This window comes from Nicotiana sylvestris, chromosome 9 (assembly GCF_000393655.2).
Source record: "Nicotiana sylvestris chromosome 9, ASM39365v2, whole genome shotgun sequence".
NCBI classification, from domain to species: domain Eukaryota; kingdom Viridiplantae; phylum Streptophyta; class Magnoliopsida; order Solanales; family Solanaceae; genus Nicotiana; species Nicotiana sylvestris.
Genome location: NC_091065.1, coordinates 14607132 through 14627457, shown reverse-complemented (window position 1 = coordinate 14627457; position 20326 = coordinate 14607132). Strand labels below are relative to the sequence as shown.

The following is a 20326-nucleotide window of genomic DNA, read 5'->3' as shown; positions in this document are numbered from 1 at the left end:
CAGCATCACCCTTCGTGCTTTTGCTCTCTTTCCTCACCATATAATCAATAGAATCGACACGGAATAGTACATCGTGTGGCACGACATCCCCCTTCGTGCTTTACACTCTTTCCTCACAATCATACACGGCATCACCCTTCGTGCTTTACACTCTTTCCTCACAAAACAAACAATGCACGACATCACCCTTCGTGCTTTAACACTCTTCCTCACCCAAACAACAATCACAAACAAGGGGGCAAGGAAATAAACAAATAATAATAGAAATCCCGGCAAAGGAACAACAATTAAGCAATTAAATCCCGGCAAGGGAACAACATCAATAATCTCAATATCCCAACAAGGGAGATAATCAACAGAGCAACAATAACCTGGCAAGGGAACAATTTAATAACTCTTTCTCTTTCTTTCACTTTTATTTCATATCTCACTTTACCACTTGGGCCAATGCTCCAAAGGGTTCAATCATCTCATATACTTTCACAATTTGTAATATAACTTGAGCCAATGCTCCTCGTTGTTCAAGGTCACAATTCTTTCCACATGCTTTTCACAACAAAAGAAATCATCACCAAGGCATGAAAAATATAACGAAATCATGATATTCACAATATAACGACTCACGGTCATGCTAGACACCAACATATAGATACTTGTCACCATGTCTATACGTCGTACTCAACAATTATTATGTAGCAAATAGGACTCAACTCCTAATCCCTTAAGCTAAGGTTAGACCAAACACTTACCTCGAACTCCCACAGTCAACTCAAGCCTCAAGCACCGCTTTTCCTTTCAAATTTGGCTCCAATCCAATCGTATCTATACACAATCGACTTACTAAAATCAATAAATGCTAAACAATCCAATTCCAATGCTTAATTATAGCTTTCTAATCATTCTTTCCAAAAATCCAAAAATCGACCCAGGGCCCACTTGGTCAAAACACGAGGTTCCGACCAAAAGCAAATCACCCATTCACCCACGAGCCCGACTATAATTAGTTATCAAATTCGACCTCAAAAAGAGATCTAAATCCCGATTAAGCAAAAAGCCCTAGCTCTACCCAAATTCCTAATTTTTCTACCCTTAATCACATGTTTTAGGCCTAGAAATCTAGTGGGTGTTGATGAAAATGGAAGAAAACAAGTTAAAGATTACTTACCCAGAAGTTTTTGGTGAAGAAGTGCTCCAAGAATCGTCCAAGAGCTTTTGAAGAAGAGGGGGTTTGAGAAATGTTGGAAAAATCCCGAAATGGGTTCTGTTTTGGGTCTTTAAAATCGCTGGGCAAAAATGTTCATCGCATTCGCGACATGCCCTTCGCGTTCACGATGGGTTAGGCTTGCTAGGCCTTCGCGTTCGTGGGATGTGGCTCGCATTCGCGATGCACACGTGGTGACCCCTCCCCCAGAACCCTACGCGTTCGCAAGTGGAAGGACGCGTTCGCGAATGGTCTCCCCCCTCATCTTCGCGTTCGCGAAGAAGAAATTGGGCACTTGAAAATTTTGCCTTACGCGTTCATGAGTGGGTCCACGCGAACGCGAAGGGTAAAATCCCTGGGCACTGACAGCAGAAATCTGCAACATTTTTCTAAGTCCGAAACCTTCCGAAACACATCCGAATCACAACCGAGCCCTCGGGGCTCCTAACCAAACACATGTACTAACTCAACAACATCATACAATCCGTGCGATCAAATCGCCAAAATAACCTCAATAACAATGAATTAAACCTCAAAATCAAAGGATTTTTCTCAAACTTCATAAACATCAACTTTAGCAATTTAAGTCCGAATCACGTCAAACGACATCCGTTTTTACCAAATTTTACAAAAATGTCTTAAATCATATATAAGACCTGTACCGGGCACCAGAACCAAAATACGGGCCTGATACCATCATGTTCTAATCAGATTTCAGTTCAAATTTCCTTAAACAATTTCAGAAAAGAATTTTCTTAAAAATTTCATTTCTCGGGCTTGGGTCCTCGGAATATGATTCCAGGAATACGCCCAAGTCCTATATTTTCCTACGAACCTTCCGGGACCATCAAATCACAGGTCCGGGTCCGTTTACCCGAAATATTAATCGAAGTCAAATTTGCTCATTTTATAACTAAATTTTATCATTTTTCACAGATTTTCATATTTAAGCTTTCCTTCTACGCATCAGGACTGTGCACGCAAATCGAGGTAACTCAAAATGAGGTTTTCAAGGCCACAGAAACACAGAATTTTATTTAAAATAAGTGTAACCTTTTGGGTCATCACAGGCACGCCTGCCACAAGATAAATAAAATGGGAGCGGGTGGCACGCCTGCCACAAGATAAATGAAATAGGAGCGGGTGGCACGCCTGCCACGAGCTACATGAAATGGGAACGGGTGGCACTCCTGCCACTAGTTAAATGAAATGGGAGCGGGTGGCATGCCTGCCACGAGATAAATGAAATGGGAGCGGGTGGCACGCCTGCCACGAGATACATGAAATGGGTACGGGTGGCACGCTTGCTACGAGATATATGAAATGGGAGCGGGTTGCACACCTGCAATGAGATATATGAAATGGGAGCGGGTTGCACGCCTGCAACAAGATATGAAATGAAAGTGAAAACTCTGTGTTTATTTTCCTTATCCTTGTTAGTAATTGGATTTTTGGTGCCGTGCACTTTCTATTTGCTATGTTTATTTGTTGTTACCAATTCAAGTGTTTTAACTGTTCAGATTCCTTACCGTTGTGATCCTTTGTGAAGGAACTCCATCATGTTTTCAACACGTTGCCGTATTTATATACATATTTTTTTAATACTTCAAACTTCAATAATTGTTACATCCTTAATTCAATTAGTTTATCAATTATATCCCCTTAAACCGTTTGAGGTTGTACTTTACTTAAAAGGGAATTTCTACTATGTTTTGATTTATTGATTTCTCGTATTAAAGGTAGTGATTCATTCGATATTGTACTTTAATTGAAAAGGGTATTTTCTTTATCAAATGATTTCTAAAAATAACTTCATCTTTTCTTGTTGATTTCCTAATTGGGTTGGAAGAAGTACTCTACTTTATGTTAAGTGAATGAGGCTCCTTGAACATTCTTAATTGTATTGGTTTATAGAACCTATGAACTGAGTAACATGAGAATATTGTTGTGCAATGTGAGACAGAAATAGATGGGCACAAGGTGTCGGGGAAAATATTATGGTTTTATTTAATGGCACATGAGTTGTACATGCGGGTGTGATATAAATATGGGCACGAGGTGCCGTGAAAATATGAAAGTGGGTTGAGACCTATATTATTTATGATTATGAAATGAGGCGTCACAAGGTGACCTTTACTCGAAAGAATAATATTCGAAAGATACTTATTTGAAAGATATTTATATTTGAAGGACTTGATTTATTGATTGCACGTGTATCTATTATTTGTTGAGAAATATTTATGGTGTTCTTGTTGCCTGCTAATTATATCTCTAGTTGATCATTATTGCCATCATTGTTATCTGTTTCCTATTATTTTTGTACGCTATATTGCACAGGTTTATTTGGTAGTCTGATCCTAGCCTTGTCACTACTTCGTCGAGGTTAGTCTAGGCACTTACCAGCACATGGGGTCGGTTGTGCTGATACTACACTCTACACTCTTTTGTGCAGATCCCAGTGTTGTAAACTTTGGACCGCAATGAGATTGTTGTTTCTTGTTCATCAGGCAACCCGAGGTAGTCCTGCAGGCGTCCGCAGGCCTTGGCGTCTCCTTCTATGTACTATTCATGTTTCCTTCATGTATTTCCAGAGACAGTGTTGTATTTATTTCTTTTAGACCTTTATTTGTAGTACTCCTAGACAATCTATGAAGTTGTGACACCAGTCTTGGGTAGATTTGTTATCGGATTAAAAATGGAAATAAGGTAAATAGTTCAGTTGGTTGGCTTGCCTAGATTTCACTAGTAGGTGCCATCACGACTCCCGAGGGCAGGAAATATGGGTCGTGACAAGCTGGTATCAGAGCCCTAGGTTACATAGGTCTCATAATTCACAGACAAGTTTAGTAGAGTCTTGCGGATCGGTACAGAAACGTCTGTACTTTTCTTCGAGAGTTTACAGAACTAGTAGGATAACCTCACTTCTTTCATTCCTTATCGTGTGGCATTTATTCAACTTGAAGCATATAACTTATGTTGTTTTACATCCACTCGTGTATGAAATTGCGTACTGAGTAATAACTATGTGCCAATGGTCAGTGGTACCACAGAGGGGTTATAAGGGAGCTAGGATTGCTCAATCATTGTTACCACGTGTTGCCAAGATTGAATATGCGGAAGTATTGAGAGATCACCCAGTGAATCATGTAGGGGTGCAATAGGCCCTGGCGTCTGGTTGACTTATATGAGCGGTGAAGGTTAGTATTGTGGATCATAGGAAAATTATCCTATGATTTCGCACCAAGTGAGGGGAGTCCACTATCAACGATCAAATTATGGGGTTATGTGTTATATCAATTTTGGCCTGAGATATATTTATGTGGTATTAAAAGGTTTTCCAAAACTGGTATATGATTAAGAGCTGAGATTTGAATGGGATGATGATGGGACTTGAGATATTCCCGCGTCCTTAATAATTCTACATTTCAGTATCAGCGGGGTCATGGAAATAATTTCAGTATACTCGTAGTTCTTAAGTTAATCATAACAGTCGCATGGGGTAGTCATCCTTTAATGCACCACTGGCACGAGATTTCCTACAATGGTTATTTTAGTTATCTGACACAGACTAAGTATGAGCAGTTGCACCGTAGATGGGTTGTTATGAACTAGGAACATCATGAGAAATTGTCCCAGACTTGCAGATTAATCTATTCCATCAGAGCACACATGGAACGTATTCCATTACAATTACTACCCTACTTACACTACCAGTTAGGGATGGAGGACAAACAGGTAGATAGCACCTAAGAGATGGTGTCCCGAACCATCGATATATTTGCTATGGTATAACTGAGGTCGCTACAACAGATGATGTCGTTACAAGTACGATCTCGAGTTATTATAAAGTAACTATTTCCTTAACTTGATTCTGTTCTGCGTATCGAGGAAAGTCCTCCTAATATGCTCCAATCATAAGTGATCTTCGTAATCTTAAATTTACTTGTATGAATACATCTGTTGGGAGATTATAAGGAGATAGCTATGTCTATCATTATGTGTTGGTCACTAAAAATAGTTGTGAGGCTAAAAGTGACTATTGTTAATCAATTCGATAAATTTGATGTAATTTCTAAATAATTGATTTCAGTTGTAAATCATATGCCCTACCGATATGAGGAATCATTGTATATTGTGATTTTGTTTAACATAAATTATTTTAAAGAAGGAAGAAAGGAAATGGAAAATTTTAGCTGGCACAATGTGCCAGATACTTGTCATTCAGAGTTGAGGAAAAGATCCTCACATTTTTATATGATATGAAATATTTAAACCGGGCTACAAGCTGCGGTGAATGTTATATAAGGACGAGGTCCTGGTGGTAAAAAGTTTATGTGTTTAAATTCTCCTTTTATGAAATTAAAATTTGTACTATAGTACTTATAATGAGTCATGCCTATGAGGCTTATTTGAAAATTCTTGTATGAATATCTTTGTGCATAATTTGCCAAATTGTATTGTAATTATTGAGTTTTAACCTACAAGGTGAGTGCCCAGGTGGCGTTAATTGTGAATCATTAATTTGGGTAGGTCTTCATGCTACATTGTTAGTAAAGTGAAAGCTTGAATCAAGAATTTATTAACATGAAGTTAATTGGCAATTTTGTAGTCGATTATGTACCAGTATTAAAACCAGAGATGTGGTTAAAACCAGAGATGAACAAATGATGTGTTTCATGTCGAAATATCTTTATGATAGTGTCACACTTGTAATGAGGAGATTGGTGTTATTGATAAATACATTGTGGTGATTTGTTGAGTTGTAGATGTGTTATTAGGAGTTGTTTTGGTGTTACTCTGGCAGGTGGATAGGTCCAATTACAGGGGAGACTCTGCCGAAATTTCTGAAAACTTTGGGAGTTAGAAAAATTTAGGATATTGAGATGTACAAAGAAAGATAAGTTACATTATGTGTTTGAAGACGGACGCTACTTCTCATTTAAGGACGAATGACCTATGTGGGGGGGAATGTAATACCCCGTATTTGATGGGTGCATAGGCACGAGTTGCTATAGCCAGTCAGGACTAATATCGTGTGTTGACTTAAAAATCGGACCTTTCTAGATATGATTGGAGTGTAAGAAATTTGGTCTTAAAGTTTACAAATATGGATAAAGGAAATGATCTCAATTGAAATGGTGTTGTCGGACTTATATCGAATGCGGTAATATGGGATCAACCGCGAGTATATGCGTAAAAGTAAAATCATCAATTTGGAAACTTCAGAATAATTCTTAGTACATTCGAGGACGAACATTTGTTTTAGAAGGGGAGAATGTGATGATCCAAAATGTCATCTTTAAATTAAATAATCATTTCGGTGTTTTAAGACCTTGAAAAGCGCTATCAATAATTCCTCGACTTGTGTGCACATGCCATATAATGGATGTTTCATTTGCAAAATTCCTCGAGGAACATGACATATGTGCACAATATATTATGCCAGGAACACCTCAACAAAATGGTATTGCAGAAAAGCATAATCCAACACTTATGGATATGGTTATGAGCATGATGAGTAATTCCTCATTACCCGAATCATTGTGGATGTATGCTCTTAAAAACATTGTATATTTATTAAACAGGATTCCTAGTAAGGCAGTTCTAAAGACTCCTTTTGAACTGTGGATGGGAAGGAAACCTAGTTTAAGGCACCTGCATGTTTGGGGTTGCCCAGCGGAAGCTAGAGTTTATAATCCACAAGAAAAGAAAATAGATTCTTGAACTTACGGTTACTTTATTAGTTACCCAGAGAAATCTAAGGGGTATGTGATTTACTGTCTAAACCATAGTTTGAGAATTGTTGAAACATGTAATACAAGATTCATTAATAATGGCAAATTTAGTGGAAGTGTTGTAAAACAAAGTGTGAAAATAAAAGAGGTGAGGGTCAATATTCCATTACCCACGAATGTGCCTACTTCCACACAAATACCAAATATTGTTCTAGTTGTTGAAGAACACTTTGACAACACCGAGCAACATTTGGGAAACACTTCATATAGAACCTAACTCACAAATATCTGACCCAAGTGAACCATAAGAAATACCATTAAGAAAATCTTAAAGAGTTAGAAAATCGGCTATTTCAGATGATTACGTGTTCTTTTTTGCAAAAGTTAGATTTTGACATTGGTCTTAATAAAGATCTTGTTTCAGTTTCACAAGCCATAGAAAGTAATGAGTCTGACAAATGGATTGATTCCATGAAGGAAGAGTTAAAATCCATGGAATACAACTTGGATCTCGTTGAATTGCTAGAAAGTTCTAAAAGAATCGAGTGTAGATGGGTTTTTAAGACCAAACGTGATTCAAATGGCAATATTGAATGATACAAAGCCAGACTTGTTTCCAAGGGTTATACTTAGAAAAGAGGCATTGATTATAAAGAGACATTTTCACCGGTCTTAAATAAAGACTCGTTAAGAAGTATTACGGCTTTGGTGACTCATTATGATTTAGAGTTACACCAAATGGATGTGAAAACTGTCTTTCTTAATGGAGACCTCGAGGAAGAAGTTTATATAGACCAACCAGAGGGTTTCGAAACTAAAGGAAAAGGTCAAATGGTATGTAAACTGAAGAAGTCAATATATGGACTTAAACAAGCCTCACAATAATGATATATAAAGTTTAATGATACCATAACATCTTTTGGATTTGTAAAAAATACCGTTGATCGGTGTATACACCAAAAGATCAGTGGGAGCAAGTTTATTTTTTTAGTCCTATATGTTGACGATATTCTACTTGTTGTTAATGATTTAGGCATATTGCGTGAGACTAAAAAATTTCTCTCTAAATTTTTTGAAAGGAAAGATATGGGTGAGGCATCCTATGTGATAGGAATAGAAATATTCCATAATAGATCACAAGGATTATTGGGACTGTCTCGGAAAGGCTATATCGAAAGAGTTCTACAGAGATTTAACATGAATAACTGTTTAGTAGGAATTGTTCCAATTCAAAAAGGGGGGAAATTTAGTCTCATGCAATGCACTAAAAATGATGTAGAATGAAAAGAAATGGAATAAATTCCTTACTCTTCTATTGCTGGTAGTCTGATGTATGCTCAGACTTGCACAAGACCGGATATTAGTTTTGTGATCAGAATGCTAGGAAGATATCAGAGTAACCCAGAAATTGATCACTGGAAAGCTGCAAAGAGAGTCTTGAGGTATCTGAAAGGAACGAAGGACTACATGCCCATGTATAGGAGATCCAAGCATTTGGAAGTTGTTGGATACTCGGATTCAGATTTCCTAGATGTATTGACACTAAGAAGTTTACTTTTGGTTATTTGTTCCAATTACTTGAAGGAGCAATATCGTGGAAGAGTTCCAAATAGTCTGTCATTGCTACATCCACGATGGAAAGAATTTGTGGCATTTTTTTAAGCCACAATTCATGCATTATGGTTGCAAAACTTTATTTCAAGACTTAGGGTTGTCGACACCATTACCAAGCCGCTGAAAATTTACTATGATAACTCTGCAGCGATATTCCTCTCCAAGAACGATAAGTACTCCAAAGGTGCCAAGCATATGGAATTAAAGTTCTTTACCGTTAAGGAGGAAGTTCAGAAACAAAGAGTGTCACTTAAGTATATTAGAACTAATCTCATGGTTGCAGATCAGTTAACGAAAGATTTACAATCAAAGATATTTTAAAGAACATGTACATAGAATGGGTCTTGGCTGTATTTATGACTGATGTATTTATGATGTTTTGACACTCTAAGCTCATTTATGTGTTTCTGATATCCATTAATGATTTCCTATTTCTCATAATGGTGTACACATTATTGTTTTGAAATATTACAGGATAAGTCTTAATGAGACATTATTGTGGACCATAATATTTAATAGTTTATGGATCAGATACGATGAGTTACTAATGTTGTAGTATATGGAAGGGAGTATGTAGATGTGATGACCCAAAAGGTCATATTTTATTTTAGGATCCGTTTCCGTGCTCTAAGGCCTTGAAAACCTTATTTTATCCCTCCTTGAGTTACGTGCACAGTCCAAGCGTGTATCCGGAAAGCTCTTATGTGAAGAATTTAAGAAAAAGATGATTTTTGGCTTAAAAATGATTTTAGTTGACTTCGGTCAATATTTTGGGTAAACGGATCCGGACCCGTATTCTGATGGTCCCGGAGGGTCTGTAGTAAAATATGAGACTTGGGCATGTGCCCGAAATCAATTTTCGAGGTCTCTAATCTGAGAAATGAATTTTTAAAGAAAATTATTTGCTGGAAAATATAAGGATTTTTAAAAAATGGAATAGTGTGTGATCTCATTGGTATCGGGACCGTATTTTGGTTCTGGAGCCCGGTATAGGGTTGATATAGTATTTAAGTCGTGTCTGTGAAATTTGGTGAGAAACGAGACTGAATTGATGTGATTCGGATGTCCGGTTGTGAAAATAGAAATTTCAAGGTTCTTAAGGATTTCATGAGTTTTGGTGTTAAATCTGTTGTTTAAGATGTTATTTTGGCGATTTGATCGCACGAGTAAGTTTGTATGATGTTTTTAGACTTGTACGCATGTTTGGTTTGGAGCCCCGAGGGCTCGATGAGTTTTGGATAGGCCACGAAGTGAGTTTGGACTTAGAAAATCTGTTGTTGCATCTGGTATATGTTGCAGTCCTCTAATCTCGCAATTGCGAGATCCGGCTTTACATTTGCGAGCTTCATAGGCTTGGCAATTGCGAGGGTTTTATCCCAATTGTGAAGAAGACCTGGGCCAGCATGATTCGCATTTACGAACATATCTTCGCATTTGCAAAGTCATCAGGGAGGGGCAACCATCGCAATTGCGACTAATGGTTCGCAATTGCGACAATAGCAGACATGCAGCAGGTTCGCATTTGCGATGCATGTCTCGCATCTGCGAGCTTCGCAATTGCGACATCTGCAACTAAGTAAAAGGGTCATGGACGGGATTTTTCATTCTTCAAATTTTCAAAACCTAAACTCCAAAAGGCGATTTTCCTAAAGCAAGTTCTTCCCCAAATCATAGGTAAATGATTCTTAACTTATTTCTTCCAATCTATTTACTCTTTTTACAAGATTTCATCACAAAATCTAGGGGTTTTCATGGAAAATTGGGTGTTTTGTGGTAGAATTTAGGAATTTTAAAATTTTGGGATTTAGACCTCAAATTGAGGTCGGATTTTAAAACCAATTGTATATCCGGGCTCGTGGGTGAATGGGTAATCGGATTTTGGTCCGAACTTCGAGTTTTGACCAAGCGGACCTAGGGTCGATTTTTGACTTTTTGGGGGAAATGTTGAGAAACCTATAATTAAGCATTGGAATTGAGTTCTTTAGCATTTATTAATGTTATTAAGTTAATTATGATTAGATACAAGCGGATTGGAGGTAGAATCAAGAGGTAAAGCGGTAATTGAGGTTTGATTGTGGCCGTGGAATCGAGATAAGTGTTTGGTCTAACCTTAGCTTGAGGGAATATGTGTTGTTGTCTTATTTGCTATGTGTTAGTATTGAGTACGACGTATAGGTGTGGTGACGAGTATCTATACGTTGATGTTGAGCATGCAAGTGAGTCTTATACTGTGACCGTCGTGTCTCTTATTACGTACTATTCATGCTTAAATTGATGATACTCCATGTTGAGCAAATTTTATGATATTTTCTTGATATTGGATCATTGTCGAGTATTGACTCAAGTTGAGACTTATTTTGTGAAGTTAACTGTTGAAATGAGATTTGTTATTGTTGATTCCCTTGCCGGGATGTTATTGTCTCTACTGTTTGGGTGAGGAAGAATGTAAAGCACGAAGGGTGATGTCGCGCACGTGTTACTATATCATTATTTATGTTGGTTCAAATATGGTGTTTACCTTACTTCTCCATTGAATTACTGTCAGAATCTGAAATTCCCCGCAGCATGTTTTTCCCTTCCCGTCTTTATCTGTTAAATTTTTGTTATTATTGTTTTCTCGTATATGATTTAATTGCACAGGTTCATATTCTTGTCGTGTCCTAGCCTCGTCACTACTTCGCCGAGGTTAGGCTCGACACTTACCAGTACATGGGATCGGTTGTACCGATACTACACTCTACACTTTCTGTGCAGATATCGGTGTCGGACCTTGTGAGTAGAGTTTGGGTTGCTGCCTTCAGTCCACGGGAGACCCAAGGTAGATCTGCTGGCATTTGCAGACCCTGGAGTCCCCTTCTTCTCCATTTTTGGATTTCCTGTCTCTTCCTATTTTGAGAACAGATGTATTTCTTTCAAACCTATATTTGTAGAATTTCTTGGACTTTCGTGGATTGTGACACCAGATCATTGGGGTAGTCATGTATTAGAGTTGTTGTTATAGCACTTTCTCACTTTATCTCTATTTGGCTTTAGCTATTATTTATTTCTGTTTTGGTTAATAATTAATGTGATAAAACTATATTTGTCGGCTTTCCTAGCTTTCAAGAGGAGGCATCGTCACAATTCTGACGGTGGAAAATTTGGGTTGTGACAGTAGACAAATTATATATAACCACCTTAACTCCCATTCAGTAATTTATCGTATTATGGTATTTATGATGGACATTATAGAAGAGATTTGTTTATGCGCAACTAATGTTTATATTGTTAAATATTAATATTATGTGATTATTGGGCCAAGTGGGAGAATGTAAGATTTTCCTACGCATATTGGTGGCCCAGTAGGTTTAAGGCCCGTAATTAATTTTTAATTAATGAACAAATCTCATCCGTCTGATCGGTTACTTGATGGACGTACCAGATTAAATGAGAGCATCTATAAATTGGTCATCTCCCCACCCATTAGGGTTACCGTATTTTTTTCTATTCTCTCTTCCATCACTAAAGCCGGCGGTAACGAAAGCTAGGGCAAGAGGCGAGAAACTAATTCTAATTAACGCTTCCGCTTCGTGATATTGGCTTCCGATCAAGTATGTTTTCTGTAACATTTTATGTAAGATTATCATGTTCAAGATCCTGGTTTGAATTAAGTTTATGTTTACACGGGGACTGAAAATAAAATGATAAGTTTTTGTAGGGTATGTGTTAGGTGTGCCTTTTGCTTTATTTACTTTTCCGCAGCTTATTATATGATAGTAATTAAGCATACCATATCATGAATATGTTTTAGAATTGTAGAGAGTTGGATTCTGTTGAATTATTGCTCAAGTTTGAATGATAGCCTATCATTCTTGAAAGTTTTTCCTTTTCTGCCGAATTTATTTTCTTATTAGTAGCAACAGTTTTTGTGATTTCTTGCAATAGACCTCTTTGAAGTTGAAAAAAAGCAGTCGCCGGAAGTTACTTTTCCGGCCAAAACTATGTATTTTCCGTTAAGCAATATAGAAGATAAGCTTTTCACGTACCTGTAAGATGTGATAAACAAATATCAAAATGTGTTTAATGGAGAAATTTTTTTTACACGTGTCGTTTGGTAACCCGCTAAGGTGGGGTAAGGCGAATGATTAAATTTATATTGTATTTGATTAATGGTATAAAGTTATTCCAAAATAAATGTATATCTTCGATCAAATATAGTATAAATATAATTTCAGACTTAATAGTGAATATTGCACTTTATCTCATGTTATCCAATCAAATTTGGGATTATTTTATTTTATCTTCCTTACGGGATAAATTAGTCCAAAATTATAATTTTAAAACTCTAATCTCAAAATAATTTAGTCCGTATATCAAACGATCTTACGGCGGGAATAAATCTCAGTTGAAGTGTCTAGCTAAAATTTAATGTCTCTGTATTTGGCCTTCTTGAAAGATTTTGCTTTTCTAACTCAAATTATTTTCTTATTAGTTTTGTGATTTTCTTGCAATATACCTCTTTGGAGTTGGAAACCTAAACAATGATAGGAAATTTTATTGGTGGCTTTAATATTGTCACTATTTTTTAAAGAATTTATTGATGCACTGTACATTGTAAGTGTTAGTGACAGTTCCTTTAGAATAGTTTTACAAAACCAATTGAATTTAAAACAACAAAATCTTTGAATTTATTTTTAAACATTACAGAGTTTGAGAAGAGAAGAAGCGGCAAGCAGTTTTGGTATGTATTCATGAAGGATATATTATGAAAACAATATATGTATTATATTTTGGTATCTATGAATAACCAATACACACTCTATTCAGTATTATTGTTATGCATAATTAATCATGACATTAGCAATACCATTGTTTAATATATGGATAATGCATAAAATCCACCCCATCCTATGACCCATTTACCAACTACACACCTTTTCTTTTTGGGGTCCTATTACCTCCTGAACTTATTTTTATCATAATTGATTTAACAGTATATGCTCAATTAATCTAGACCGTGACTACACCTCTTTCAAGCGCATGAGGACTAATTTTAAAAGGCATGTCTGCTATTCAATCGTCACGTATAATGCGGGTCCCAAACGTTAAATCAGTCATCTCAAAGATATATTTTACAACTATATTAGCTTCTTAAAACTGCAGTATCTGTTATTTTGGATGTCAATTTGGCTATGTAAGAATGAAATAAAAGAGACCATTTGAAACTGAGAATTCAAAGTAAATAAACGGGGAAATGCATAAGTACCCCCTAACCTATACCCGGATGGAACTACACATTTTTTCTTTGCGGGAATCCTATTACCCCACTAAACTTATTTTAAATGGAATTATTTGCACCCTTAACGCTGATGTGACATAGTGTGTGTATTTCACTCTCCCAAAGGAGAGTGAGAAGCAAAAAAAAATAATTTTCAGATTATTTTTTATTCTTTTTTACCACTGTTTCTTACTTTTTATCCCTTTCCTTTTCCTTTTCCTTTTTCTTTGTCTCTTTTCTTTTACTTTTTTTTCGTTTTTTCTCTAATTTCGGCGGATATTCATTCACCGGCGACTTTGTCTAACCATTTTTATTTTATTTTTTCTTTTCACACACAAATTAAACTCTCAAAAAATTCTATTCATAAGCAAAGAAAAATACACTCAGATTTGGGGGGAAAAATTCATCATCAGAAAACCTGCCCACGCCGGAAAAAAAATAATGTATTTAAATTTTAACTGGAAAAAGTTTTCTCATCTTATATTCATTTTTATTTCTTTTACTCTTCCTCTCACCCATAAATTACACTTTCAAGAAAAATTTATATATATATATATATATATATATATATATATATAACAAAACACACTTAGATCGGGATAAAAATCTATCACTAGAAAAAATATTCGCCGGAAAAAATGGTGTTTGTGAAATTCCGACGGCCACCATTTTATACCGCTGTTGACCAAAACAAAAAGAAAGAGAATGAAATAAACAAAAAAAATGAGAATAATAAGAAATAAGAAAAAAGGATAAGAAAAAGAAGAAGGAATAAAAAAAGTACTAAAAATACATGTGGGGGTGCGTGTAGCTCACCACTTGCCAAGAGTTTGGTTGTCTAGTTTTATGGTGCAAATAATTCCATTTAAAATAAGTTTAGGGGGTAATAGGATTCCCGCAAAGAAAAAGTGTGTAGTTGGGAATCCGGGTATAGGTTAGGGGGTTACTTATGCATTTTTCGTAAATAAATTATTAAGATACTCTTGAATTGATCTAACGACATAGCCAATAAACCACTTTATTTTTACATTCTCATGGAAGAAGGGGTGGAAAAGAAGAAACATTAAGGCTATTGAATTTGAGAAAATAATTTCACTCTCAGAAAACGCAGGGGCGCCGGAACCTCGCCGGCAACTCGAACGGAACTAGCAACCAACGAATGGAGCTTTAACTGAACTCGGTCTCAACAGAAACACTGCTTTTATGAGGAAAAAGGGCAGTGAAAACAGAAGGAGGAGAGGGAGGTTTAGCTGCGGCTGCTTCTTTCTTTTTCTGTCCGGAGCAAATTTGAGCAAATATTCTTCAAGATTTTTGGCTAAATCAATACCCCAATTGGATTTTAAATCCCTGAGTGGCTGTACAACACTGTGGAGAGCTTGTGTCTTTAAATTTAATGGAAGAAACTACTAGTATTCATAGATGGAAAAAAAGTGGCGCTGCTACTGGAGTGATTATGATTGGAGTGATTTTATGGAAGGAATCGAATAGGGAGATTGAGAATTTGGTTTGGACCGCCGTCGAAATGGAAGAGTATGAAAGGAAATAATGAAATATGGTAGGGTTTAATTAATGAATGGGTTTAATTAAGTTTAGAGTAAAAGGGATTTGATAAAATAAAAGGGAATTGGGTGGGACCTATTAGCGCGAGTATACACCGCGAGTCTTATAGATGGGGGTTGGGTTTAATTGAGCATATAATATTAAATAAATTATGGTAAAAATAAGTTCAGGGGGTAATAGAACCCCCAAAAAGAAAAGGTGTGTAGTTGGTAAATGGGTCATAGGATGGGGTGAATTTTATGCATTATCCCTTTTAATATATAGATAAGCATATCTAAGTGTCACGACCCGGATTTCCCGCCCTGGGGAGTCGTGATGGCGCCTACTAGTGAAATCTAGGCAAGCCAACCAACTGAACTATTTACCTTGTTTTCATTTTTAATCCGATAACAAATCTACCCAAGACTGGTGTCACAACTTCACAGACTGTCTAGGAGTACTACAAATAAAGGTCTGAAAGAAATAAATACAACACTGTCTCTAGAAATACATGAAGGAAACATGAATAGTAGATAGAAGGAGACGTCAAGGCCTGCGGACGCCTGCAGGACTACATCGGGTCGCATGCTGACAAGAAACAACAATCTCATTGCGTCCGAAGTCTACATCACTGGGATCTGCACAAAAGAGTGCAGAGTGTAGTATCAGCACAACCGACCCCATGTGTTGGTAAGTGCCTAGCCTAACCTCGGTGAAGTAGTGACAAGCCTAGGACCATACTACCTAATAAACCTGTGCAATATAGCGTACAAAAATAATAGGAAACAGATAACAATGATGGCAATAATGATCAACCAGTGATATAATTAGCAAGCAACAAGAACACCATAAATATTTCTCAACAAATAATAGATACAAGTGCAATCAATAAATCAAGTCCTTCAAATATAAATATCTTTTAAATAAGCATCTTTTGAATATAATTCTTTCGAGTAAAGGTCACCATGTGACGCCTCATTTCATAATCATAAATAATATAGGTCTCAGCCCACTTTCATATTTTCACGGACCTCGTGCCCATATTTATATCACACCCGCACGGACAACTCACGTGTCATTAAATAAAACCATAATATTTTTCCCGACACCTTGTGCCCATCTATTTCTGTCTCACATTGCACAACAATATTCTCATGTTACTCAGTTCATAGGTTTCATAATCTAATACAATTAAGAATGTTCAAGGAGCCTCATTCACTGAACATAAAGTAGAGTACAGCTTCCAACTCAATAAGGAAATCAACAAAAAAAGATGAAGTTATTTTTAGAAATCATTTGAAAAGGAAAATACCCTTTTCAATTAAATTACAATATCGAATGAATCATTACCTTTAATACGAGAAATCAATAAATCAAAATATAGTAGAAATTCCCTTTCAAGTAAAGTACAACCTCAAATAGTTTATGGGGATATAATTGAGAAACTAATTGAATTAAGGATGTAACAATTATTGAAGTTTGAAGTATTAAAAAAATATGTATATAAATACGGAAACGTGTTGAAAACATGATGGAGTTCCTTCACAAAGGATCACAACGGTAAGGAATCTGAACAGTTAAAACACTTGAATTGGTAACAACAAATAAACATATCAAATAGAAAGTGCACGACACCAAAAATCCAATTACTAACAAGGATAAGGAAAACAAACACAGAGTTTTCACCTTCATTTCATATCTTGTTGCAGGCGTGCAACCCGCTCCCATTTCATATATCTCGTTGCAGGCGTGCAACCTGCTCCCATTTCATATATCTCATAGCAGGCGTGCCATCCGTTCCCATTTCATGTATCTTGTGGCAGGCATGCCACTCGCTCCTATTTCATTTATCTCGTGGCAGACGTGCCACCCGCTCCCATTTCATTTATCTGGTGGCAGGTGTGCCACCCGTTCCCATTCCATATATCTCGTGGCAGGCGTGCCACCCGTTCCCATTTCATGTATCTTGTGGCAGGCGTGCCACCCGCTCCCATTTTATTTATCTTGTGGCAGGCGTGCCACCCGCTCCCATTTTATTATATCTTGTGGTAGGCGTATCACCCGCTCCCATTTCATATATCTTATGGTAGGCGTACCACCCGCTTCCATTTACAAGCCAACAATAATTACAAAGAATCTCAGCAAGGGAACAAGAACAATAAACAAACATCCTCGCAAGGGAACATTAATATCAAAACAAACATCCCGGCAAGGGAACAATGATATCTCAACAATATCCCGGCAAGGGAACAATGATGATAATAACATGTGAGGTACAATAAATCACAACGGAGTCATAACAATTTATAACACGGGACTCACGGGCATGCTTGACACCAACATATAGATACCTGTCACCATGCCTATATGTCGTACTCAACAAATAGGACACAACTCCTAATCCCTCAAGCCAAGGTTAAATCGAACACTTACCTCGCTTTGCAACCAATTCAAAATTCCAACAAGCCTTTGCCTCGCGAATTCGTGCCCGAAATTCTCAAATCCAGTCATAAACAATTCGATTCAGTCAATAAAAATTATAGGAATTAATTCCATATGAAATTCTACATTTTCCATTAAAAATCCGAATTTGCACTAAAAATTTGCCCGTGGGGCCCACATCTCGGAATTCGACGAAAGTTGCAACATATGAAACCTCATCCAACTCCGAGTCTAACCATACCAAAATTACTAAATTTTAATAATATTTCGACCTTCAAATCCTCAAATCTATCCGAGAGGGTTTTCAAACTCTTCCAACTAAATTCACAGATTTAATGCCATAACTAGTAATAGATTCGGGTAATCTAACCAAAATTAAGTTAAGAACACTTACCCCATTGTTTTCTCTGAAAATATCCCGAAAATCGCCTATCCCCGAGCTCCAATTTGGTAAAAATGTCCCATTTTCAGAACTTAGCATTCTGTTTAGAAAATTTTGGGTACTGTTCACGGTATTGTTTATGGGTACTGTTTACGGGTTCTGTTTACGGGTACTGTTCACATGCTGTAAAAAAATAGCAGTTGTCCAAAGAGAAAATTCAGCAGCCTTTTTATATCCGTTAACCTTCCGAAATCCACCCGAGGCCCTCGGGACTTCAACAAAATACACCAACAAGTCCTAAAACATGATACGGACTTAGTCGAAACCTCAAATCGCATCACAGAATGCTAAAACCGTGAATCACACCCCAATTCAAGCCTAATGAAACTAAGAACATCCAACTTCTATATTCGATGCAAAAACCTATCAAATCAACCCCAGTGAGTGCGGGTACCCATTGTGATGTGAGAGATAGCTCAAGGGGCTGGTGTTGTTCTATGATATTGCCCGAGGGGGGATCCTTTATGTGTTTATCGTTCCTATCTGCCTGTCATTTCCTTACTTAATTGTTAAAAAGGCATTTTTATGAAGCTTTAAACGGAACTCAGTAATTTTGCACATCTTTATTGCTTCATTGTTTTACCGGCTTTTACTACTTCCTTATAGTCTATAATGTGCCTTACGTAGTTTCTTGCTTTCAGTCTTTATTTATGATTATTACTCACTGAGTTGGAGTACTCACTTTACTCCCTACATCCCGTGTGCAGATTCAGGCGTATCAGGTCCTGCTAGCGAGTGTTGATCTTTCCATCTTAGGCGGATTCAAAGATTCTCTAGGTAGCTACCGGCGTTCGTAGCCCAGAGCTTCTTCCTTTATCTTATCATCCTCTGTTTTAGATTTGTATTAGACTCTATAGACCTTTCTTGTATCATCTGAATTGTAGATGCTCGTGACTAGTGACACCCCAGTATCGGGTTGTGTTGGTTTTACTTCTATATTATACTATTCACTATTTACTTTGGGATTATTTATTATGTTTTAGACTTAATTCTTATTGTTTAATTGCTTAAAACTGAAATGGAAAAGTGTCAGCTGGCCTTGTCTTCACGAGAGACGCCATGATGACTGGGTCTGGGTTTAGGGTCGTGACAGGTTTGTATCAGAGCCTAGGTTACATAGGTCTTACGAGTCATGAGCAGGTTTAGTAGAGTCTTGTAGATCGGTACAGAGACGTCTATATTTATCCTCGAGAGGCTGCAAAACCTTTAGGAAAACTTCATATTCTTGAGATTCTTGTTGTGCGAATTTGTTGATCCAAGTACTAAACTTTTGCTATTCTATTCTCTCACAGATGGTGAGGACATGCGCTACCGGTTAGGATGGACGACCACCAGTACCACCAGCTGTGGCCTCTAGAGACTGAGGATGCGGTCGTGGTCACGGTAGGGGCAGAGGTATGGCCCGCACAGCAGCTAGGGCAGCACTTGCAGATCCACCAGCCTCCCCAGTTCAGGATCAGGTCCCAGTTGTGGACGCTCCAGCAGCACCAGCTGTGCCCATTATGATTCCGGGTCTTCAGGAGGCTTTGGCTCTGATCCTATCAGTTTGCATTGGCCTAGCTCAGTCAGTTTCAGTCACTACAGCCGCAACTACTTCTCAGGACGGGGGAGGCACTCAGACTCCCGCCGCTCGCACACCTAAGCAGGTCGTGCATAGACTTCAGACACCGGGGGCGCATCCAGCCTAGCTGGTTGCAGCTGCTCAGGACTATGTAGTTCCTGCCATGCCAGAGGACGAGCAGCATAGGTTTGAGAGGTTTGGTAGACTTCAGCCTCCGACCTTCAGTGGTGCAGAGGGAGAGGATGCCCAGGGTTTCTTGGATAAGCATTAGAGGATGCTTCGTACAACGGGTATTCTGGAGACCAACGGGGTCATTTTCACTACTTATCAGTTTTCGGGAGCTGCCTTTACTTGGTGGGAGACTTTTTAGAGGCATAGGCCTGTTGGTGCAGCACCCCTTACCCGGAAGCAATTCTCCATTCTCTTTCTAGAGAAGTATGTGTTGCAATCTCACAGAGAGGAGCTGCGCAGGCAGTTTGAGTAGTTGCATCAGGGAGAGATGACTGTGACGCAGTATGAGATGAGATTCTGTGAA

The 20326-nt window shown here is 37.6% G+C and overlaps 1 protein-coding gene across 1 annotated transcript; it reads left to right on the top strand.

Moving 5' to 3' along the window:
- The first annotated feature begins 7674 nt into the window (after positions 1 to 7674).
- Positions 7675 to 8598, top strand: LOC138877250 (secreted RxLR effector protein 161-like). The gene is made up of 2 exons (XM_070156843.1): positions 7675 to 7770; positions 8278 to 8598. Exons 1-2 carry the CDS (start codon positions 7675 to 7677, stop codon positions 8596 to 8598), a joined length of 417 nt encoding a protein of 138 aa, XP_070012944.1.
- The last annotated feature ends 11728 nt before the right edge of the window (positions 8599 to 20326 follow it).